Source organism: Saccostrea echinata, unplaced genomic scaffold (genome assembly GCF_033153115.1).
Source record: "Saccostrea echinata isolate AGI-Se365-2 ecotype Australia unplaced genomic scaffold, CSIRO_AGI_Sech_v1 ptg000020l, whole genome shotgun sequence".
NCBI lineage: Eukaryota > Metazoa > Mollusca > Bivalvia > Ostreida > Ostreidae > Saccostrea > Saccostrea echinata.
Window position 1 is genome coordinate 7,892,003 of NW_026889769.1, and position 26,184 is coordinate 7,918,186.

Genomic DNA, 26,184 nt, shown 5'->3' on the forward strand with positions numbered 1-26,184 from the left:
GGGTGGGGTCATTAAAAAATCTTCTTCTCAAGAACCACAGGGCCAGTAAAGCTGAAACTTATATGGAAGCATCCTGGGGTAGTGTAGATTCTAAATTGTTCAAATCATGACCCCCGGGGATAGGGCGGGGCCACATTGTGGAATCAATGTTTTACATAGAAATATATAGGAAAAATCTTTAAAAATCTTCTTCTCAAGAACCACTGGGCCAGAAAAGCTGAAACTTATGTGGAAGCATCCTGGAGTAGTGTAGATTTTAAATTGTTCAAATCATGACCCCCGGGGGTAGGGCGGGGCCATAATAGGGAGTCCAAGTTGTACATTGAAATTAATAAGAAAAATCTTTTAAAATTCTTCTTCTCAAGAACCACTGGACCTGAAAAGCTGAAACTTATGTGGAAGCATGCTGGGGTAGTGTAGATTCTAAATTGTTCAAATCATGACCCCCGGGGGTAGGGCGGGGCCACAATAGGGAATCCAAGTTTTACATTGAAATATATAGGAAAAATCTTTAAAAATCTTCTTCTCAAGAACCACTGGGCCAGAAAAGCTGAAACTTACGTGGAAGCATGCTGGGGTAGTGTAGATTTTAAATTGTTCAAATCATGACCCCCGGGTGTAGGGTGGGGCCACAATAGGGAATCCAAGTTTTACATTGAAATATATAGGAAAAATCTTTAAAAATCTTCTTCTCAAGAACCACTGGGCCAGAAAAGCTGAAACTTACTTGGAAGCATCCTGGAGTAGTGTAGATTCCAATTGTTCAAATCATGACCCCCGGGGGTAGGGCGGGGCCACAATAGGGAATCCAAGTTTTACATTGAAATATATAGGAAAAAACTTTAAAAATCTTCTTCTCAAGAACCACTGGGCCAGATAAGCTGAAACTTACTTGGAAGCATCCTGGAGTAGTGTAGATTCCAATTGTTCAAATCATGACCCCCGGGGGTAGGGCGGGGCCACAATAGGGAATCCAAGTTTTACATTGAAATATATAGGAAAAATCTTTAAAAATCTTCTTCTCAAGAACCATTGGGCCAGATAAGCTGAAACTTACTTGGAAGCATCCTGGGGTAGTGTAGATTCCAATTGTTCAAATCATGATCCCCGGGGGTAGGGTGGGGCCACAATAAGTACTACGGGGGGGAGAGAAATCAGGTGAAAAACAGCAAGGCCAAAGTTACTCAGGTGAGCGCTGTGGCCCATGGGCCTCTTGTTTTTTTTTTTTTGGGGGGGGGACACATTTTCCGTTGACAGTTGAGGGGGCACTACTACCATAAATTTCCTGACAAGCAAAAAAAAAAAAGGTCACCAACTACCAAAAATTCCTTGACAAGCAAAAAAAAAAAAAAAGAAGGTTATCAGACGTTTTTATTGAGGTGGCACAAGCTATAGTATGTATGTCTACTATAGTAATCTATATATCGGCAAAATTATTGGGGGGCACGCCCCCCTCGGTTCCTACGGCCATGTTGATTAAATTTAGGGTCACTAAGGAAAGAATGTTTTGACTGGATGAATGGTCTGAAAGAACATGTGTTAACTTGTCGAGTCGGTAACACATAGATGGGGTTTTCTTATAACCAGAGTGTGTCATGGTTTGATGCAAGGTCATTTGAACGAGTTCAAGGTCATCAACGAAGAAACAACATTCCTTAACTGTCTTTCTACTGGTGAGACATTGCAAGTTGATACCCCTTACAAGATTGCTTATAACCTTAGAATGTGGCATGACCTTGACTCAAGGTCACTTCTTCCTGTTCGCAGCTCCAACGGAAGACCTACTCGTTGCTTTGCAACGAGCTCTGCTCTAGTTTATGAAGAACTTATCATATCGTGGTTCGCAATGGAATACCGAATAAAATGCATTGTACATACTAGAAAACAAAAAAACGGCAAAGCATGAAAATTATCTAGATCCGGAAATAAGAGAGCAGAGTTTAGAAGTTTTTTAATAACACCATTAAGGACTGAATTAATTATTTTTTTTCTCAAATAGTATACCAAATATTAAGGTATTCATTTTTTTAGGGAGACGACTCAATACTTTTTATGGAACAAAAATGTGAGCTCTGTATTCTTTTGTGTATAGTTTAATTATTTTCTCCAAAAATCTTATTATATTGCTGTTTATCTTTTAAAATAATAAGGATAATGTCAGTATTTCATTTAAGTAGAACTAAGAACCCCACTGAAATGACCACTTATATGTAAGTGTTAACGAGTGTTCCTATAACGTTTACTACAAAATGCTTTTTAAAAAGAATAAGTGCTATTACACGTAGCTTTATTTTATACAAGATCGATCCGTGATGATAATATTTGAACAATTATATATATATATATATATATATATATATATATATATATATATATATATATATATATATATATATATATATATATATATATATATATATATATATATATATATACTCTACAATTTAAGTTCAAATATTTTTGACAATCATTACCTACAATGCTCATTCTATATATTTATGCACTTTAGTTTTGTCCTTTAAATCAAAGCTCATCTTATTTTTGTCTATAATACCCGGTACTGTCCGTATGCCCTATATTTTTTTTTGGCATGCTTGTTTATATTCTAAACATGTTTATATTCGTCTGCAAGCATATAACACTCAAAAATTCCACTGGGAGTGTTACACATAATTTTTTATGTAAATTCTAAATATAGCTATGATGCTTGTAAGTGGAATGTGAATTTATTCGATCAGCAAAATATTTTACATGTATGGCAATCCTTTCCTCAAGTAAACCTTGAAATACCAGTAATAGAAAAAATAATAAGATATTCACAATCTAAGAAACACTGTATTTTATCATGCATAAATCTTAAAAGTTACTTACAAAAAAAAATGGATTTAAAACAGCTAAATGTACCTAATGGGAAACATATTCAAAACCCTTCGATTATGTTCGTCAATTTGTGATTTTCATTTATACATCAGTAATATTTACATAAGTTTTTCCATAAAAAATTTAAGATAATCAAAACTTTAGGGGTATAAATGGCATCTCTACATACATGTAGCCTCCTTACTCCTCAGCATAAAAATGTCCTACGCATTTTGATCTTATTTACAGTGGGCGATTCGATCAGTCCTTCAGAACAGTTTTAAATTAAATATACTTATCCACTGATGTATATCTGGTTTTCAGTCTTTGTAAACAGAATTAAGAATCTCATTTTACAACTTGTTTCAAAAGGATTCCAATTTAGGACACACATGAAATGAAACACTAACAATCGTAGCTGTAAAGTTTGAAAATATGAAGTTCATCATGCAATTTATTTAAAACGTGCTCTTTAGGACTACATGTATCACATTTCTTTTTATGTAAATCTTTACTTATGTCTATATGACCGTGCTGAATTACCGTCATGTCATGTTTGCTGAATAAAGATTTGAAAATAAAAGTATTTTAAAGCCTTTCTTCCTCTACAAGTGTTGGTTGAAAAAAATCAGTTGCGAAATAATAAACTTTAAAGAATATGTGTTAACATTGTTACACTCTACCTACAACCTGCTTGATTGCACGTATACTTTACACTGGGGAATGTGTGTATCTTTTGTTGTTGTAAACCATTAACTTGTCGGAATGAAGCTGATTTAAGATTTTATTGTACATGGACTGTCGGCATTGGAGGCAGAATGGGGGTTCCTTTTCGGAGGAAATAAGACCACTACGTTCAGTGCAGAGATTGAAGTAATGACGAATAAGCACCATTGTCAAGGAACAATGTCAACAACAGAAGCTTGGACACTATACATCAACATCTAACATAATTTTATACAATGGACCAAAATCTGTAGTACTTTTAAGGTCTGGTAAATTGTGTGAAAATACCATACCAGAATACTAGGCGGTGACCATGGGAAATCACATGAAGGAATGGTTGCTGTTGTTGGATATATGCTCTTACATTAGCAATCCAACTTGAGGGATTAAGATCATAAAATACATGTACAGCACTTAAGCAATTTAACTACACAAATATTGCCAAAATTTAAAATTAAGATGTACAAAGACATTGAAACTTAATTTCATCCAATTCTTTTATGTCGTATAAAATAGCTCAAAACAAGCGAAAACTTGTACATATAAAGAAGCTTAAAAGTAAAAACCCGATTTAAAAAATACACAAAAATAATTGGAAACCAAATATATATACTAGGGCTGGGCAATAATACCGATATTCCGGTATATTGCGATATGTTGACAAAAAAATATCGTATTGCAATACGTTTTTGTAATACCGATATACCGGCAAAATGCTAGGACTCAGGAATTCTATCATAAAATTGGTGAAAAGTTGTCAGAAAGATCATGCCAAAAAGTGTGACAAAAGCTGTTGTATGAGTGTATTTAGTTGCATAACTGTAATTCAATCAACAAGATATCTTTTTTGATTATTTACCATAGTTATGTACATTCTACCTGTAAAAGGAAGTAAATATAAAAAGAAAATACCATTTAATTTTTTGTTGAAAATATTGCAATACGTATTGCAATACAGTTAAAAATATCGCATTATATCACTAGCCAATACCCAGCCCTAGAAGACTGGCAGTAGAAATATTTGTATATAATATATACAAATATTTCTATTGTCGGTCTTCTTGCTTTCACTTTGATTAAATAATAATCGTCTTAGAACATTTGTGTGTCCATATATCTGACAATTTTCTTATCAAATGCATTCCGAGACATTTCCAATTTAATTCTGCAAGATTTCGTACATATTTCAATTTCATGTATACTGTGGATAAGGCGATCCAAAAGCGCTTGATTTTTGTAAGCAAGGTATTAGATCGCTTTCCCGGTAGTAAATGTTTATGCTTAACGAATATTATAAAAGATTTGTTTAAATTTTGTCAGAGAATGTTTTCACTGATACAACGGAATGATATAGATGAAAATAAGAGTACATACATTCGCTAGCCAAAGGTGAAGATCTGGTCCTTTCTTTATAACAAGAATATCGTCGAGTTAAGTTGCTCCTAAAAGCCCTCAAGGAAATCTATCTAAGTATAATTGTTAATCCCGTTACGTATATTTTTAGCACAAGCATAAACAAAATTAATAACCTTTAATGAAATTTCAAAAAAGTTAACGTTGCCTGCCTTAATTTTTGCAAAAAGAAATAAAATATAGTAATTGTACAAAGACATTGCTTTATGATATTGTAAGGTTATATTTAATGTTATGGATTTAGTTATTGGCATATGTTAACACTATTCTATTCAGATATAGTGTATAAAAAAAATAATGATGATAAGCCTTCTCTACCGCCTCACTTTAAGTATTAAGATAACTACATTTACATTTTTGAGTTAAGTATGTTTGACATTGAAATGTTTAAGTTCGAAATAATAAAATACTATATTTTCTACAAAAGTATTTTCCTTCATTAATTCTTTTAAAACAGACACTCCTTGAGGATGCTCACATTTACTTAAGAGGATCTTCCAAAATAAAAGCTGATTAATGAAAATATTCCAGATGATTTAGTCCTCAAATAATTATTATTATCACAAGGAAAAGAGGCCTACATGATATTCATGGGATTATCTTTTTATTTGAAAGTTATGTAAAAATCATGTAAAATTGTGTGATATTCACATAATTTTTTTTAGAACTTTCATTTGAAGTTTTCTTTGCATGATATTTATGCGATATGCTCTACATGTAAAATTTATATGAAAGTTATGTCAAAATTGTTTGAAGTTTTCACATATATTTCACATGTCTTGTTTTTCGTCTCTTTCTCATGCAAAGAAATGTGAATTTCATATAAATTTATGCAAGTCACTTTTTCCTGTGTAGTCCAGGGATTGTAAGATTAATTGATAATATGGGAGAAATTCTGCCTTATTCAAATATTAAGTGACATTTCCTGATTAAGTTTCTCATATTTTTAAATCATTCTAAAAGTTTGCATATTCCTTAGCAAAAACTTACAAAAAAGTCCGTTCTCATTTTCTTTAAAAAAGAATGCTCAGAAAAGAAATTTATCTATTTACGTTGATTAGAAATAAGATTTTGTTTACGGTGTATGTGTCGGTGATCATGAATAAATAAATGAGAATATGGCTGATTTTTTGTGCATTGTGTATTTAAACTTCGGGTCGCTTGATTTGCATCAGTGCGCCTTGAGAATTACCCGGTCTATTTGACATATTCTTCTATGTAGGTTTACGTTTTAGAATCCTTATTCTCAAGCAAAGTGGAAGAAACCGAACCATTCTAAACATTGCGCAATATTCTTTATCTTTATAATGGATTGAATTGCTGAAGGAAACCATAAACGATGGATGGACATCGACATAGGAAGGTAAGGACTCCGAATTAAGTAATAATGTCTGCTTTATTAATCTATTTCATCATATTGATTTTTAGTCCCGGCAGACTGTTTACCGATAGTGAAAAATGTCGTGGAAATATTTAGAACACACACAAAATGTCCCAAAGAAAGCAGCAATACACATAAATATTTTACAGTGAGTTGGGCACAGAACGTGTAATTATACGAAATAGGTTACAAGGACTGACCGTGTTATGTTCTTTTCTCCTCTGAAGGTTCCTGCTGTGTGAGTGAATGTCCCATAATTTACCCGCCATTTGATGAGGGCATTTGTGAAATGAATTTTCAGTCCCTGCCATCCAAAAGATTTGATATCATCTCGTCTCAGGGATTTTTCAGAGACTTTTGTGAAATTCGATAGAATTTTTGAAAGAAGTTGGTGGTAAAATATCTCCATTTATGCTTTGGTTAATGTCTCAAAAAGCCTATAAAAGCGTGTTTTACAGCTTTTTGAAAGAAACCGACTTTTAAACGATTATATAGTATTTTAAGGAATTTGAAGTCTTACTTGGGATGGCAAACAGTCAATTTTATTCTGTAGAAAAGGTAGTTTGATAATAATTAAAACTCCTGTCTTCCAGACATGCAGTGCTTGCAATCAAACAATTATATAAAATAAGTATAGAGAATATTTACATACATTCATTCTGTACAAAAGTGAACAAAAGTGAACGCGTGAAGATATTTGATTTGAATTACTTGACATGGGTATTTTTTCTTCCCCCCCCCCCTCCCTCCCCATTCTATTTTTACATGTATTGCTACCTTAACGTGTTCGTTGTTGATCAAAAAAGGGGATTTTTCCAAACTTTAATGGATTAATTTCCTATATCATAAACCATTTCATAAAAAAATCTTTAGTTTATTTCAGTAGGGACCCCGACCTTTTCAATAATTGATTATATACTGTGACAAATTTTCAATTGTCTTCGTGATATCTTTTTTGTATTATTGTGATAAGTCTTAAATTTTGCTAAAAATTTTATCTTAACAAAATACAGAATTCGTATTTATAGTTCCGGAGGAAATTCTCAACTAAATGCACATTCGCCGGGAAGAAATATATCTAGTATCGTTATGATACATGATTGCAAAAACGGTTAAACAATAATTAACTATGTTCAACCAAGCTTCAGAGAGAAAGAACATTATGAAATATATGTTAACATGCATGAATACACATTTATATTAGATTTTGGGTATATACTGCACACACAATTTAAATTTTGCTTTTAATCTAAGTATAAGTACCAAAATACCATGGCAACTGCCTTAGAGCATAGAAAAATCGCAATTCGGGTTTGAACATTGTTTATATTAATAAAGCCTGTGTGGATGTGTTACATGTATAAACAATCATATTCTCCTAGCAATGTAAGGAGAAGGGGAGGGGGTGTTTCCAAGAAGTAAAATAAAGTGTTTTGTTAGAAATGTCTTCGGATTTGTAGTGCCCAGCCTCCGAAGCTCGGTACATTTCTTGCAGGATGATATATAACAATTTTCTTTTTCGCTACCTTAAATGAAATCAGATAATTTCCGAAAATGGTTAACTGAAAACATATTTGCTGGTTTAACAGAAAAAGATCAGCAATATTTGTTGAGGACAATTCTCCATATCAAATGCAGAGATAGAGTAATGTCCAACATTTTCAACCAAAAAAACTCGACATTCAGGAATGGTTTCGAACTCATATATATTTTCTTGATAAAATGTTGAGACCTAAACGATTACCTTTGGCTACATCACTAAAACTTTTTCGTAATTTCAAAATAAATATTTTTGCAAAAGATTTTAAGCCCCCCCCCCCCTCCAATCATCTAAATTTGAACCTCATTGAACTTATTTGGTCCAGACTGACTAACCGCTTCGATGAAGTCCGAAATATATTCGTGATGCATTTGAGTTTTACTGAATCGATAAAATATGGTTAAAAAAATACTGTATAAGGAGTTATTTTCGCCCCCTGTTATTTTATCCTTTTCATACTTCCAAACAATTCTGCTGTTCTAAATTCGCTTATATTCGCAGATAATAATGTCCTCTTTGAATAAGCTCCATCTAAGATCCGTCTTCCATCGAGGCGAAAATAAAACAGAGGCGAAAATTTCCCTACATACAGCATTAAAAAAGGAATTAAAAAATCCACTCCGTTAATTAAGGATCTAATAAATGAGTTTAGACTGTCTTTTTGGTGCTAGATCAGTTATCATGGCATATTAGTAAATAATTAAAGGCTACCTTTCCCCATACTTAACTATAATTAAATTACGTAGAAAATTATGATTTTTCTTGAATTCAATTTGAAATCACGTGAAAAGTAATCTGGATACCTATACATATTTAATTTCAGAATAGTTCAAAGAGTTTAGTAACATAGGAAATACCGTTTTCTCAGAGACTGTAGGCAATCTGGATACAATATTAAAAAAAAAAAAAAAAAAAAAAAAAAAAAAAAAAAAAAAAACTCCAATATTTCCTACTACACATTATTTCACCAAGCTATAGTTATTTAATGCCATTAAAGGAATTCTTTTATTCATTTATCAAAGTTGAAAAAAAAACTATAGGTACCATTCATTTACTAGATCTTTACATTAAACTTAAAAAATATTTGTATAAATAAAATAGCTAATGGTTGGTAACAAACGGTGAAAACTTTTTTTAATGCGTATTTTAAGTATTTTGAATATGAATGAACTCCTTGAAGGAACCTCTGTAGAAATATGTATCTCTATAATTTCACAATAACAACTATAAGTAGTACTTTTACTTCAAAAAAAATTTGAGTCTTTCCTGGATAGCTATTGGGGAAATGTCGGTTTCTGTGACCAGTCATAACCGAAAAGTTACATGTAGTAAGTAGTTCAAAAGCTATGCTACTCGGTCAACTATTGGAATCAGACATGTAAAAAAAATATGTGAATTATTATTACAACCATCCTCATCAGCATCTTCATCAAAAATCTTAATTCTATTTTCTTCCCCTTGACTTCAGCTTACTGACACATATTTGTTCTTCAATTCAACAAGCTATAGATCTAATCATAGATTATGTTTCTTTTGGAATGTATACTGTGTGATCTATAATGTGACTATTCTCGTTCTCACCACCAACCTTCCAGATCTTAGGCGACATTTTACAAAAGCAGGTGCAAGATTAGTTTTTATGTTATAAAAACATGATCGAAAAAACAACGTTTACGTCCTAACTAGTTATTCTCTGTTTCTTGGTGATCTCGACAAAAAGCTTTAACACAATGGTATTTGCACGCACCGGGCTCTTTAAATTCAGATAAAAATAGTTATGACGATAGTTAACAGATTTAAACCAGGAAGTAGTACTTCGAATCATAGAGTACACTTAAACAAGTGAAAAAAATGTAAAAATTAAAAAAAAAAAAAAAAAAAAAGGCTAGGGGATGAGCTCGAAAGAAATACTATTTATCACAATTATCACAATATTCTATGGAATGCAGTTTTTAGTGCTAAAAGAAGAAAAAAAAACCAATAGAATTTGTAAATAGAGGTTTGTTTGGGTTATTTTTCAAATCTGATCAAATTCAAAGCCTATACACTGGAGTATGATATTAAGCCTAAAGAACAAAGCTTGCAACACAACCCAAACCGTACACATTTCTTGTTTTTGTGTAAACAAGTATTGTAGTCTGTATTTCACTTCACTTTTTACACTGTTAATCGGTTAAAACACACACACACACACACACACACATAAATACATCATTTGATGTTTGCTTGTAGAAATACATCATTTGATGTTTGCTTGTAGATTACTTCGGGAGACGAAATATCATGAGTGATGCCATGAAACTAAAATATAAATAATCCAACGAAATTAAAATATACTCTGTAAACTCTGACTTTTCTTCCAATGTGAATTTATGTCCAACAAAATGTTAACTTTTTACTAGTATGCATACTCGGGTGCGTGTAGTTTCCTTTCTTATTGATGGCCTGCTATTTTGAATAATTACCGACTGAATTTTTCTTCGGAAGAAAGCTTTGTCATCTCACCGAGTTGAAAAAAGATAAATTAAGGTGTATTGTTTTGTTTTAGCCCAGTTGAATGATATTACGCGCCATGTTTATATTGTTATTCCAGCTTGATACATGTACCAGACTTATTAAAACCATAGGTTATTTCAAAATAAGCGCGCAGTATGGTTGATTTTGGTATGAATCAATAGCTTTTGAAGAGAACTTTGTTTTCCAGTCAGAAAATAATATTTGAATAGAATTTTACGCAAAATATAATATCATACAGCATAAGTTACAGATATTTTACGCTTGTAACGCATTACATTTCAAAGCTATTTCTAGTGTTAAAAGGTCAATAACAAAATCGGTATAACGCAAATAATTGAAAAAGTGCATATCATTCTAAACATTAAACTTACTCAATTACAAGAATGTGAATTAATTTCCTAAAAAATGAAACAATCCGTATTTCCGTTTATGTTGTTGACGAAAACAAAACCAATGATCTGTTTTAAGACGGGTGCTCTGTGGATTTGTCGGGTATTTATAATCAGTATACAATACTAAAGGTTATTGACCTCTTGACGACACTCTTGAATGCCAGTCCTGAATCTGAACTTAAGTGTGTGTGTGTGAATGAGGTCTTTTAGGGACTGCTCTCGTGTTTTATCAGACGATGGCTTGTTTACTTGTAAACATTGTCATTTCAGAGAGCTGCTTGTATCATTATCTATGATTTATATATAATATATATAAATTTTTAATGTTTAATTTACTAGCGATCAATTTCGATTGCCTGGTTTCTTTCTCTACTTTCTTAGCTTATAAATCTACTATATAACATGTATTTTGTTTTGAGTAAGGTGTTAAAGAATTGTACAATAATGCTTTATGTATAATACAGAACGTACATGTACTTTCCTAGTTTTTATTAGATACGATCGGATCTAGAATCGAGGACAACAAATGAAATCTAAGAATGCCTAAAAGGCGTGAAGAGTATACTTATCAAAAAAAAATAAAAATAATAATTGATCATTGAATGAATGTCCGATAGAAATAATCTGTAATTAATATTGTAAAGGGCTTAATTTGAGAACAAATGTGTAAATTACTTGATTATCTCGGGTTGTAGATAATCCTGAATTTTATATTCATTATCGGGATATTAGTTAATTACCTAGGAAAATTATTATGGAAATATTTGTTTACATTGTATCAAAGATTATAATCATATCTCTTATCATGCAGATAATTGTAATTTATTACACGTATTGAAATCTGAACAGTATACCGTTACGACTATCTTGCCTTTTGTAAGATGACTTGTTCCTCAGTTGGAGCTACTATAAATACACGTTTCATTTGTTAAAATTATACTTTTCTACATTTAAATCAATTATTTATTTTAAACATTGACAAATATCAAATGGAATTTCTTATTGTACACCTACAAAAGTCTTCATATAGTTTTACTTCCAATATAAGTATACCTACGCTAAACCTTTCATGAGAGTAGGATGATGCATATTTAAGATAAAACAGATTTTATTCATTTTATCGAATATTCGAATACTTTCATTGAATATTCGAATATGAATTACTGACAAAATTGACATCCCTAATATATATATATATATATACACATGTATGTCGTGCTACGATTCTAAAAGAAAGACTGTGGTGGTAACATTTTTACACGTGTACACTAGATCATTTCATATGGGGGGATTCATTTCTGTACGAATCTGAAGTTTGTTTGTTTGTTGTTTTGTTTTTTTGTTTTTTTTAAATTGATATATTGTATACAGCAAAAGGAAAGCGAAAAGAGGGAAATAAATCTAGGTAGACCGAGATAACAGAATCTTTCATGTTTCGTTGTTGCATTTGATTTCTTAATAACTCGTACCTCAGAGATGTTCACATGTCTGTATTGCTAGTAGATTTTTTGAGATCGATCACTGTTCGTTATCTTCACCTTTTTCACGGAGAACATTCAATTCGATATATAGATAAAAATTATACTATACGTACAAGAATTTGCATAACGCCAACAAGTTACCCCGGGGCGCTTTTAAAACAGCATAAAAATGAAATTTTCGAAAAAGACATGAAAAAATTACAGATGGAAACTCATAAAATTTGAAACATGATGATATTATTAAATTAAGGTCAGAAAGTAAAAGCACATTAAATATACATGTAGTATGTTTTAAAATTTCTTAAAAATCCTTAATATGGAATGGGGACACAGGAGCTGTCTTGTCAAACCTTCTTTAACGCGTACGTTTTTGTCCGATTGGATGGAATTGTTATAGCCTATACCAAAACCATATTCCATCTCAAACCATGGAAGATAATTATATTTACCGTATACTACTATAAAACAGTACCTTGTGTTCATTAAGTGTAGTTTAGTAGTGTTAACTTTGAATACAGTAGTAAACGTATACTAGTAAATGATGTCCTTTTTATTTTTAAATAAACTAGATGAAATCCCGCGCAAGTGCGGGGAATTGAATTTATACCACTACCAACAGAAAATATATTGTAGTTCTCTACTGACAGCCTACAGGCTTATAGCAAGAACAAATACTTTGTTCAAATCCCGCAGGAAGTAGATTTACCTATCCACCCCAACCCCCATTTGTTGTGTTTGTTTTGTTTTATTATTTTTTTTTTAACTTGAAAAATAGCAATTTCATTAATTGACGTTTATTGTGAAACCTGTTATACTATGTTATGGATATTGTACTTCAGATGCTCTTATTTCATTTCCGTCAAGGATAAAAGCGACGAATATGCACATTTTACTAATAAATTGATGGGGGGGGGGGTAAAAATTCACAGGTACTTGGGTCTTGGTTTATAAATATGTTTGTACCTTATTGATATGTAAAAATGTATTTTACTTTATTACCTATCAATAATAGGTACATACATATTTATAAACCAAGACCCAAGTACCTGTGTAAAAATCAGCTTTTAACGCCCTATGAATAGGCTGAGTATTTGATACAAAAGAGTAAGCTGCAATAATGTAGCTCTCTCCGATTTTTTTTTTTTTTTTGTTGTTTTTTTTTTTTTTTTTTGATCTGATATTTTCTGGCCTCTCTCTCTCTCTGCTCCCCCCCTTTCAAAAAAGGAGAGGGCTACATTATTGCAGCTATAAAAGATTGTATTCAGAAATCAACTGTGCATTGATTAAAGCGGAAAATATTACATCTTTAATTGTATTTGAACAATACCTTTTTCATTAATTAATCATGGCCGTAGGAACCGGGGGGCACGTGGGGGGGGGGCAATAATTTTGCCGATATATAAATTACTATTGCTTCCTACGGGCCTGAATTTTCTCTTTTCATGTAAGCAAGTTTATTACGAAGAACAAATTGTACTTCGGGTTCGTTGCCACGATGCTCTCAGTAAGGAATATATACAAATTTTACCGATAGATTTATTAGGAAAACCTACTACATACATGTATATGTAATAGTCTTTCGACATATAATCATATTCACAACTTATAGTGTTATCAGTGATTTACCATTATTTCAATTATGACCATTTACACAAAAGCTTTTTTTATGGTCATGTAGCTATAAGCGCCTCGTTTTTTTCTTAACATCGGGCTCGATGCTATATGATGTTCTAGAAGCTTCCGTCAATATAAAGATCGGTGAATGACGAAAATATTTTGCACATTTCCCTTTTTAATCGGTTATCACAACTTATTTCTTTTATATAATTTAAATCGAGTTTTGATTGAATAATTCAGTGATGACGTTTTCTGTAATAAATAAACGATTGCTTGTTGTCAGTTTCATTAAAAATTGCCAGTAACTTAGATCCGCCAACCGGAAACGCCACCTTACTCACGTTTTAGCTATTTCATGGCTGTTTATAGAAAATGAAAGTAGACTTTTAATTTAATGTACGATACTTACTATGCGAGTGAAATCTAAATATAGTTTACGGACATCAGCTTGTAGCTAGTGTATTGTTAGAGGAGTAAGTAAGAACTCTGGTGCACCCGTTTCGGAGTTTATTTGCAAAATTTATTAATTTATAAGTATAGATATGTTCTAACAAATACTTTTCTTTATCACATGTTTAGTCCTTTATGCAGTGGGTATATATAGCTCATATATAGGATATCGTTTTCATATCCACGGTTGTGACGTCGACGTCACAATGGTTTTTGTTGGATTTGATGAAGTCAATTAATGTGGACTTGTATCTATAAAACAGTATAAAACATGTGATATAGCTATGTGTGAAACGATGAAAAGAATCTCCCATGGTATGTGGTTGGATATGATTTTTTTATCAAACTCGTGTGTTTTTATCCCCTCGCCAAGGCTCGGGGATAAAAACACACAACCCGTTGGGTAATGGAAGATTCTATATTTATCTCATGCATTTGTTTCTTCGAATTCGAAATTAATAGTGATTGAATACATGTATCAAAACCAAAACGAGGACCTAAAAGTAATCGTTTCAAAAGGTCCAAAATTCAGGAAACCCCAAACTTTCAAATGGCGACCCGTTTATCTCAATAAAAAATACTGAGGGTGCTTTTATTGTGTGTAACAACCAAGCAAATGGACACGCCCTTATATTCACTGTGTAGAAACGGACTAGGGTAATCCCTAGTCCAAGATGGTGACAGTCATATACGCTTCAAATTTTCTTGAACAAATATCAGCATATTTAAGGTCAAGACCTACTAAATGAAAGGTGCCTACAGATTTCTAAAATTTGAGAAATATATTCCTTTTAAAATGCTTCATAACTATAGTTTCATCACATAAGGTGTATCGGGGCATAATTTGTAGGAAAACAAGACGAACAATCATATCTTAAACTGTCATTTTCAATGAAAAATTAAGAAAGCCATGCAATCATGAGAGTTTTTCCATATCAGACAATTAAAGGAAATGTATCCAGATTGCCTACAGTCTCTCAGAAAACGGTAATTAATTTGTATGTTCTTAACCTCCTCTTTAAACGAAATGTACGGAAATAACGAACAGTATTCAAGCTCAAAAGTCCATTAAACAATACAAATTTTGGAGCAGAGCAAACACGGACCTCTAAAACATCAGAGCTGGGATCAGGTGCCATGGAGGAGTGAGCATCCCCTGCCGACCGTTCACACCGGCCATGTGCTCCTTGTCATGATCGGGTAATAACGGAAAATCCGTCGCCAATTCAGTGTGTAAATAATGAACTAACAATTAGTATGAAAAAGTCAGTCAGCATTTGACTCAATGATAAATTGTATTTGCTGACAAGGTCATTGTATCGACCATAGAACTTACGAAATGACGACTTTAAACGAGACTGCTGATATTCTTGTTTCATCAACTTGTTTGTCAATAAAATAATGTAAAATTGAATATAGATATCAGGATTACTTTTCACATGATTTCACATTGAATGCATAATGAATCTAACGCCAAAAATCAGTCTAAAGTCATCAACTAGATCTTGACCTTAATACATTTTGTGAGGCTGTCTGAAATTAATTCTACGTTTTACGTCGCTGAATCAAAACCTGGATCAATTAAAAAAGATCATCTTAATGAGTATCCCAGATATACTTCATAAAGGGCTCCAAATGCTGTCCATTCCTCAAGAAGGCAGTTTTTAATAGTAAAATAAAAGGAAACAAAAATAGAAGTTTTTTGAAGGAGAGATGATACAAACAAACCTTTGTCAAAAATCTTAAAAATAACAACTTAAGTCATGTTCAGAAGAGTAAAATGAATAACTTTAACCGAATAAATTTTCATTTTTCATTCAAAGTTCCACAATAATTGGATTTAAAGTGACGAAAAGTTGTATAAATTAATAAGGATGGTTGCAGAAAGGTAGAATTTTGAACATCATAGAAAGTTTACAATTTCTTATTATTTTAGAAATTTATTATTCTCATCATTTACAACCAAAATAGGTCCAAAAATATATACCAATCCAGGCATCCATTTTTTGTTTGTATCATCTGTCCTTAAAAAGGGATTTTGTTTGTTTGTTTAAATCGGAGTTTCTCCAAAACATACGCCCGGATGACATAAATCAAAAAGAACAAAGCTTGGAGCACACGCCTTACTTTTGACCCATTAAAACATGCACATTTATTGTTTGAGTGTAAATAAGTAGTCTTTGTATTTCTCTTTACATTTACCATTTTACGATTGCACTTGAAATTTTATTTGTAAAAACTAAATACACTGATGTTTGCTAAAGTAAAACCACTTATAAAGTTGCGAAGTAATAGAATTAATGCCAGGTAACCAACATGGACTCTGTAACCGTTGACTTCTCGCCTTAGTGAAACTGTGTTTCCAAAAAATATTAACTTTCTTTACCAGTATCCGTTTTCGAACGCAAGTACTTTGCTTTCCTATTGATGCCCCGATTTTTGTAAATAATTATTCGAATGAAAAATAGATTGAAGTAATTGCTGTTATCCCGCTGAGTTGTATTAAAGACATTTAAGTTTTTTTCCCTTTTGGATCCGTGCTTATCTTTTTCAAAATCTGAGTCCAATATCTTTATAAGTAGCAAGAAATATATACTTTGAATTCGCATTCTATTAAAGTAATTATATAGGATTATGTTTTTTCCTTAAAAATTTAAATTAAAGTAAGAAATGGAAAAGTTCCTAAATACATTTCATCTGACCCTAGTTGCAAAAGTTTGCGAATCCCAAAGGCAATGCATGAATCATGAAATGTAATAGGCAATTTCAACTTTATTTTGTGAGAAAATTTCAATCCTTTAATTCTAACAAAAGATGTTTTTCTAAAACTTTTTAACTTTTCGCACGTGTTTTTCTTTACTCATTAATTCGAAAAACTGCGCAAATCCTAGTAGAACTAGGAGCGTACCTCAGGTATGGTAACTACCCTTGTTGAAAGTCTTTCAAGCATATACTTCCTAATCCCTTTAAGAAAGTTCCGGGGAACCCCCATGGAAATTTTGCGTCTTAACACAAAAATGTGCATAGGTTTGTCAATAAAATCCTTGAGAAATTTTTTTTTTAAATGATGAGCCGTATAAATCGAAAAAAAAAAATTAGAATTTTATCAGACATAAATTTGTTTATGATATCTAAAGGTTTTGTACTTATCGTGCAGCAAAGATCGGGTTAAGAATAATTTATTCAGCATCGTGCTATATGTATAGTGCCATGTCTATATTTTTAAGTGAATTTTTACACTCGTTCTACATCTGAAGTGTAATAGTATAGTTTTCTACTTGTATTTGTAGGATTAAGATAAAGTGATAATCAATTTTGAAAACAAAAAAATATTCGATGTATGTCTATCAAATAAATGTGTTTCAAAGTAGAGAACCACAAATTCTTATAAATAATTAGTTGGAAATGAAATTTAATCTTGTATTTAAAACAATGTAACATGCACAATTGGAATTCTCTTTGTATTGAAACCAAACATTCCACATTAATAACCTAATTGATTATAAACTCAATAACATGAAATAGCATTCAGGTTCCTCTATGTTCTTTTGCTATGCACAATTTTTTAAAAATCTTTTTTTAAATGAAATATTTGAAAGAAAATTACTTTTTTTCATACTTTTAATGGGATTAAATTATAAAAATATGGTATTTCCAAATCTCCTGCTGTAGGGAAATCGGGTATTATCTAATGATATTAATTAATTCCTGATCCTTTTTTTAAACGTGCAAAAGTTAATAAAAGAATTAGGCTAAATCATATTTATCAATTATACTTCATTTATAAATATATAGTAGTATACATCACTTAAATATTTATGTTCATATAACAATCGCATTGTAAAGATTTGTAATAAGGGGAGGAGCTAGTTACATGTATCTGGAAAAACTAACTTATCGTCGAGTCCAAGAGTCCAAGAGGTCACTTAAGCATAGCAAAAATACATATTTATTAACTGCTATAAATTGCAAATTTAGGATCACAAAAATTAAGATCAAAAGAAAAACCATGAAAATTACAAATGTGGCTCGTCAGTAAATTGAGGCTTTCCCTGTTCCCTTTTTGCTATGTGGAAAAGTAAAATTACAAAGGCAAAATAGATGTGAATATGACAATTTTGTTCCGTTGTTAGTTAATGATTTAATTTAAAGACTATCAAAAGTTAGAAAAATATTTTCTTATTCAGAATCCCAAAGGATTTCTTTCATCTTACGCTTATATCTTGCATGGCTGTTAGTGAAAATCAAAATAATGCTAAATGTAAGAAAGCTCTAAATATCCTTCAAAAATTTATTTTATTTATCTTTTTAATTTCCTAACAGATTAGTTAAAGGCGGATATTGGATAAATTAATATATACTCGTATATTCGCCTGATTTTTAAAACCTTTTAATTTAATCGATAGAATTCATTTACTCATTAATTTGAAATACTTCGCAAACCAGAAATAAATGGGGTCTGTTTATGTACCTAGTAATTGTAAAAATATCATTGTGTAAAGTGCGATAGGCTATTTATTTTTTATTTTTTTGGTCAGTATAATCACCTTCAGAGTAACTTCAAAATAAAAATCATTTACTAAGATAAAAAAAAATTGATGTCAGGTCAGGGATAACTTTAGCTTTCATTTGCGCCATCAACTGTTTTATATTTAATAATTCTGATTCAGACTCGATGCTATTAAATCTTGATGTTGTTTGTCAATATAAATTCTTTCTAATGAAATGGCATAGGTGACTTCCTTAAAATAATATACCTGATTATACTTTTATCGCTCATTCGTTTTCCTCATTACCATAAAATATGTGCACTGGTTCCTTATGCAAGTTGAATTTGAGACTCAAGTACATGTAGGTACATGTATGTAAGTTATCCGACATTGACTAGCAAATGCGTACAGAAAAAAATACAATTACTTCCTTCTATGGATTGCATCAACATTTTAGCCAATATTTTAAGAACTGGTCACAATACTCAAATAAATCAATTATACAAATAAAAATGTATATGTCATTTTTCAGTTTTTTTTAAAATTATATTTGGGGGGGGGGGGGTTAGAAAATTGCAATACCATCTGGAAACTTCAAATAGCTATTTTTAATTACATTCAAATGGTGAAAATATTTGCACATATTTTATACTCACTTAAATTTTACGTCCTTTTCTCCTAGTAAATGAAGAAAGGGTAACAAATTCGCCATATTTTATTTTAGGTTGATGTCAAAATTGAGTTTTATCAAAAGCATGCCATAAGCAACTTGAAGATGTTCGACTTTTTTAATTTCAACCGGACCATTTGTAATTGAATAATTTTTCGTAGAAAAAAAGACAAATGGGAAAGTAAAACTCAGGTCAAAAAAAGTTACTACATATTATTCTTTTTTTTTTCTTTCACGTTTCCTTTCAGGATAGATATGATTACGGAGAAGAATATTTACCTTATCCAGCCAGAGATTATTATGACAACCCATTATATCCCCAAAAAGTTGGTTATGCAGCCCTAGGCTTTGACCCAAAGTATCTGCCTCCAGGAAACCCCTATCGGAGTAGCGATGGAGGGTCGAGGGAACGTCTTCACAGACAGAAAAAGACAGGATCCTGGTCTGCCAAAAAGACGCGGGTTGTCTGGGCAACAGTTTCTATAGTATTCCTCTTGGCCATAGCTACTGGAGCAGGCGTTGTGATTTTTTTAACTAGTCAATGTGAGTGTCGTGATTGTGGGTGTTTATAAAAATAAGCGTAGAAAAGTATTAATAGGTACCAGTACAGAAGGATGATTGATTTGTTTCGGAGAAAAAAAAAATGAAATTTCAATGGTTAATGTTAAATACAGAGGAAATTGTATTATTTGATAGACTCCAACGAATCATCGTTTTCATTTTTTCCCGAAAAAGTATTCAGCATGCTGATAGGTGAATATGACAATTTTTTGAAATATACACAATCTGAGATGATCGACAAATTATCGAAAATGTCCTGTATACAAGCGCCCCTGTTTCATATAATTTGTGTGATTAAAGCACATAGAAAATTTATATATTATGACTGATGAAAAAAATTTAACCCAAAGTCCATATTATCCCTTCTTAAATAATTTTCCAAATGTAATTGAATATTAAAAACAAAACCTGTGAATTCACATGAGTTAGACAAGATAACATTTTCAGTGTCGGTAACAAATGAGAAATCGCATGCTGTTAATAGACAAGGACTTGGTAGATTTGAACTAAGAAAAGACATCTTCTGTTAAAAAAGATGTTACATTACTCATTTAAGACAATGTTTTAACAAGAATCTTGTGTTGTTTCAGCTTCAAATCAGAAGGATATACCAAAGACTGTTTTTGAGGGCAGCATTAAAGTAGAACAAACCTGGACAGACAAATATGATGATCCAGCTTCCATTGAGTACAAGAAAGCAGCGACAGAATGTGATAAAATGGTATTTACATGTAACACTGACTTCAATATTATCTATTGCCTATATTATCTATTACCAAATGTATGGAAGCAAGCTAATATTACCCCAGTTTTTAAGGGTAAAAGTAGTCCTGACTTAGTTAATAACTATAGACCAATTTCACTAACTAGTAGTCTTTGCAAGATTATGGAAAAATTATTTTTAAATATTTGTACAATTTTATATTAGAAAACAATATCTTAACAAAATACCAGTCAGGATTCAAACCAAATGACTCAACTATCAACCAATTAGTGGAAATTTATAATACGATTATATCAAACCTAGATAAAGGTAAAGATGTTAGATTTATCTTCTGTGATATTTCAAAAGCTTTTGATGTTTGGCATAAAGGTCTACTTTTTAAATTAGAATCTTATGGTATTCAAGGTACATTATTAAAATGGATTGGAAATTATTTAGATGACAGAGTTCAAAGAGTGGCCTTAAATGGGTTCTATTCAAATTTTAAACCTATATCTGCAGGTGTTCCTCAGGGCTCTGTTCTATGTCCTTTCTTATTCCTCCTGTATATTAATGACATAACTGATAATTTAGCTAATAATACAAGGTTATTTGCAGATGATACATCACTGTTTATAATTGTAGATAATGATGTTAATGCAGCAGCAATATCACTTACGTCTGACTTAGATAAAATTAATAAATGGGCTTCAACATGGGCTGTGGGTTTTAATCCAACCAAAACCTGTAATTTAAATTTTTCAAGAAGTTCGAATGACCATCCGCCAGTCCATTTTGGGTTTAATGGTAGTATTATTAATGAATCTAGAACACACTGTCATCTTGGACTCCTTTTCCACAATGATGCCAAATCATATAAATAATTTATATGAAAAAGCTTGTTCTCGGCTAAATCTTTTAAGAATGTTGAAACATTTGCTAGATAGGAGTGCATTGATAAAAGTCTATTTTGCTTTTATTCGACCCATTTTAGAATATGGTAGCATTGTTTGGGATAATTGCTCACAGGAACTTTCAAATCTTTTAGAAAATATTCAAGTAGAAGCAGCCCGAATAATAACAGGACTTAGGAAAAATTCATACAGAAATGCTCTGTATTTAGAATTAGGTTGGGAACCATTAAATAATAGAAGTGAAAGACAAAAACTCTTGTTATTTTATAAAATTGTGTATGGTATAGCCCCTCTCTATTTGCAAGAAATGGTCCTACCTTTTATGCCACCAAATCATGGTTACAATCTTAGGAATATTGGTAATTTTAATTTTGTCATACCTCAAGCAAGGACAGTGTCATATTTCAACAGTTTTTTGCCTTCTACTATACAATTATGGAACAGTTTACCATTAGAAACAAAATGTATTGAATCTTATTCAAGTTTCAAGAATATCTTAAAGAAACCTACTATAGACAGAATAAAAAATGTCAAGATCTTTAATTATGGTAATCGTAAGGAAAACATTATACATTGTCAACTACGTAATGAATCTAGTAATCTAAATGCTCACCTGTATAATCAGTATTTAAGTGAAATGGCATCTTGTACTAAGTGCGGATATCCGAACGAGAATATAACTATCATTTTTTCTTAGAATGCCCTGCCTATAATAATCAGAGAATGATACTTTTTGATAGTCTTCAGAGTATAATAGAATTAGAAACCCTCTCTCCTGATCAAATTTTGAATACTTTGCTATTTGGTGATAGGCAATTACCTGATAAAACTAACTGTTCAATTTTTGATGCAGTCCAACTATACATCAAGTTTTCAAAGCGATTTTGATGTTATTTCATATTTAAGTTTTAATATTAATTTCCTAATATTTTTGATATTTATACTTATTTCAAATCTCAGCATTTCCATGTATATATATTGTATTTTTTTCTTGGATATTTGTCTTTTGCACTTTCATTCTTTTTTTTTTATTATTATTATTATCCAGTGTTTTGCTTGTTCCAGATTTATTTATTTATTATTAATAATATTATTTTCTTTGCTTTTTTTTCCTTGCATATTTGTCTTTTGCACTTCATTTGTTTACTTATTCTATTTTGTTGTTTGTTTGCACTCTTTTATTTTTTTCATTATATTGCATAGTGAATATACATGCTAAGTAATAACTCTTGTGAATTTATTAATTTATCTCTCCTTTTTTCCCATTTCTAGTTAACAAAAGAAATTAATGTAACTTATTATGAATTATTTCATCATGATTGTAAATCATTGTCAATTCTTAACATTTGTAACCTTGACCTTCTTGGAGAGGACTTATATAGGCCATGCCTGATGTCCAATCCAATTATGTAAACTGACTTTACATAATAAAATACTGATTAAATTAAAATTGCCTGTATATGATTTGTATAACATGCAGATTCATTCATCTATAAATTAAATGACCTTGTTAAGAATCATTCTATGTCTACGCACAACTTTTAAGTACTCTACAGCTGATATCAAACAGAAACTAGAGTTACTCATTGACTATATTTATGTAGCATGCCAACAATCTACTAGTATTAGAATTTTTTTTGTGCATAAATTTGCTTTTTAATAAGCGACCTGCTTTTTGTATTCCTATGAAGCAAAATTCATTCAAAAACTCCTACATGAAAAGAAAACTCCTGCCGTTTCCTTGATACATGTATATCGATGACGTTTTATCCTAGTGAACCCGAAATAAAGAAATCACACATCAGCCACATCTGTTTCGTAGATGGATGTTTTACTATGTACATTACTGGCCAACTATCGGCTAAACTATGTGACAAACGGAAGGACTCTAGCTTTTTCATTGTCATCTTTCCCTATCTGTGTAGTAATATTCCATTATCACCTGAATGTGGTGTTTATATCGTCCACTTGATTCAATACGCAGGAGCTTGATCTTCAAACCGACACAAACTATTGACAAATAAATTGATGTTTCAGGGCTCTCAACACTCTTGTCAAAATTCAGAATGGCCGTCAAAATGACCTTTTTTGCCAATATAACCTATAACCTACCGTTGGATGGAAGTTTAATATCAATATAGTTATTGTCAGACCATTGCTTTCATACTAATTTTGATAACGGATCTTAAAGTTCACCTGCTCTCTCTGTTTGTGGTCATCAAATATTTTTCTTTCTTTTTTTCGTAGCTTACAACTCTTTACAGAAGTAGCGCTCTATCCGGGAAGTTTGACAGCGCACAATGCACGGGATTTCGGTAAGTTTTTAATGAATACTTGCATCATTACATGGTCCGAAACTTAGGGTAAATTGATAAAATACTTATCATATGCTGCTAATGCAAGTGTATTTTCTATGGACAAAAACTATAACAAATTGAAATACCACAGACCTCAAATGACCTTGATTGAAAGTAGATGAAGATATGGGTGTTTTTAATATAGATAAACGCCGTCTAAATAAGCAGAGCTATTCGTTCGAAAATATAGACATTGGAAATAATGAAAATACAAATAGAAAAGGGTGTCACCTGGCAAGTTTTGCCCATAATCGAAACCATGTCGTGTATGATTAATACATATGGATGAATGATATTTTATTTTCTCTTTTCACGCATTATTTGAAGAAAAAATAAAATCGCGGGTCAAGTATTTTGGACATATAAAGGACCACATCATTTTTAAGAAAGGTCACATATAATTTCAGAGACATATGCACAATACTTATGTGGCTAGATTATAAAATTGTGATAAAAGATTATTGTTTGCCTTTGGTCGTTTTCATCTTTAATATTACGTAAATTTTCATGATATAATTATCATATAAGAAATTATTTTCAAAATCTTCAATTCAAAAAGTAAAAATGAAATACGACAAAATTTTAAGACAATTTGTCCTCACTATTAATAGGGTGTCCTAAATTCTTTCATTTGAATGAATCGTGTAAACGAAAAGTAAATCTGAGTTCTGTCGAAATTACAAGCATCTAGTTTACGTGATATTCATAGGAATAAGGATACAGTAAACAAGCTTATATAACGAAGTGCCAGGGACGGATGATTTTGCTTCGTTATAATTCGTTATATCCGTTAAGTTTACAACATATTTTAAAGTCACGGGGAATGAAAATCACTTCGCTATAAGCATCAATTATAATCGTGTTCGCTATAATTAAGCGTGCTTTACTGTATACAATAGCTGTAAACGGTCCTTAAAAATGCAAAAATACTCTTTACAATTTTATTACAATCAGATTATCATAGTGAATGAGGAAATATTAAAGTTTGTAAATACATTTTTAGAGATTTTAATTATTAATCTTCATTTTCATTCTAACAGCCGCGGGAGTGTGATATACGTCTTTAATGCCGTATTTACGTCCGGCATTGATGTGACACTGACCTCGGTCAAAGACGTACTACAAGAGGCTATTACGACAGGAAAAATAGAACAGATTGCTCCTAATATTAAGATAGACCCAACGACAACAGTCCATCTTCAGGGTACAGGAATTACTGAAATAATCATAAGAATAAAGAATGGCCTGTAGAAGAAATTAAAATTCTGGAGGTACTGAAAGTATTTGATTATTTTGTTTTCATTATTATAGAAAGAGGGGTAGCAACAATGTCAACGGAAGCTCCTACAACAACACAGAGAACTACAACTACAACTCAAGCTCCTACGACAATAAGTAAAGCTACAACAACAACTCCAGCTCCCACAACAACAACTCAGGCTCCCACAACAACAACTCAAGCTCCAACAACTCAAGCTCCAACAACAACTCAAGCTCCTACAACAACAACTCAAGCTCCAACAACAACTCAAGCTCCCACAACAACAACTCAGGCTCCCACAACAACAACTCAAGCTCCAACAACAATTCAGGCTCCCACAACAACAACTCAGGCTCCCACAACAACAACTCAAGCTCCCACAACAACAACTCAAGCTACAACAACAACAACTCAAGCTCCAACAACAATACCGACAACAACTCAAAAGGCAACAACAACGACTGAAGAACCGGCAACAATGCAAACTGAAACACCCACCACAATTGGAGCACCTGAAGAACAAACAACAACTCATCCAGAACCAACTTCCACAACACAACCTCCTACTACTACAACAGAAGGTAACTCTCTCCTTTCTTTTGCTCTTTACATGTTCCATAAGCCCTGACCCGCAGGAAGTGTTCACGGTTACATTTTACCTCCACTAAACATTTAGATGAGAACATTTGTTAAAAACTATAAAAGAAACGCGAGAATATCGTTTCAAAAACATCCTAAAAGTTACTTTGTTTTCCAGCTCCACCAAAACCTGTAATTTTCGAAGGTGTTATTAAAGTCAACCAAACTTGGGATGAAAAGTTAAACGACTCTAATACACCTGAGTATAAAACA

General features: G+C 31.8%; 1 protein-coding gene across 1 annotated transcript; it reads left to right on the forward strand.

The window, feature by feature from the left end:
* Nucleotides 1–6,276: 6,276 nt before the first annotated feature.
* Nucleotides 6,277–25,801, forward strand: LOC133189866 (uncharacterized; the record flags this gene model as incomplete). The annotated part of the gene is made up of 6 exons (XM_061325261.1): nt 6,277–6,361; nt 19,785–20,079; nt 20,688–20,818; nt 23,962–24,029; nt 25,112–25,275; nt 25,383–25,801. Coding segments are annotated over exons 1-6 (1,101 nt in total), but the record flags the coding sequence as incomplete, so codon positions are not given.
* Nucleotides 25,802–26,184: the final 383 nt, after the last annotated feature.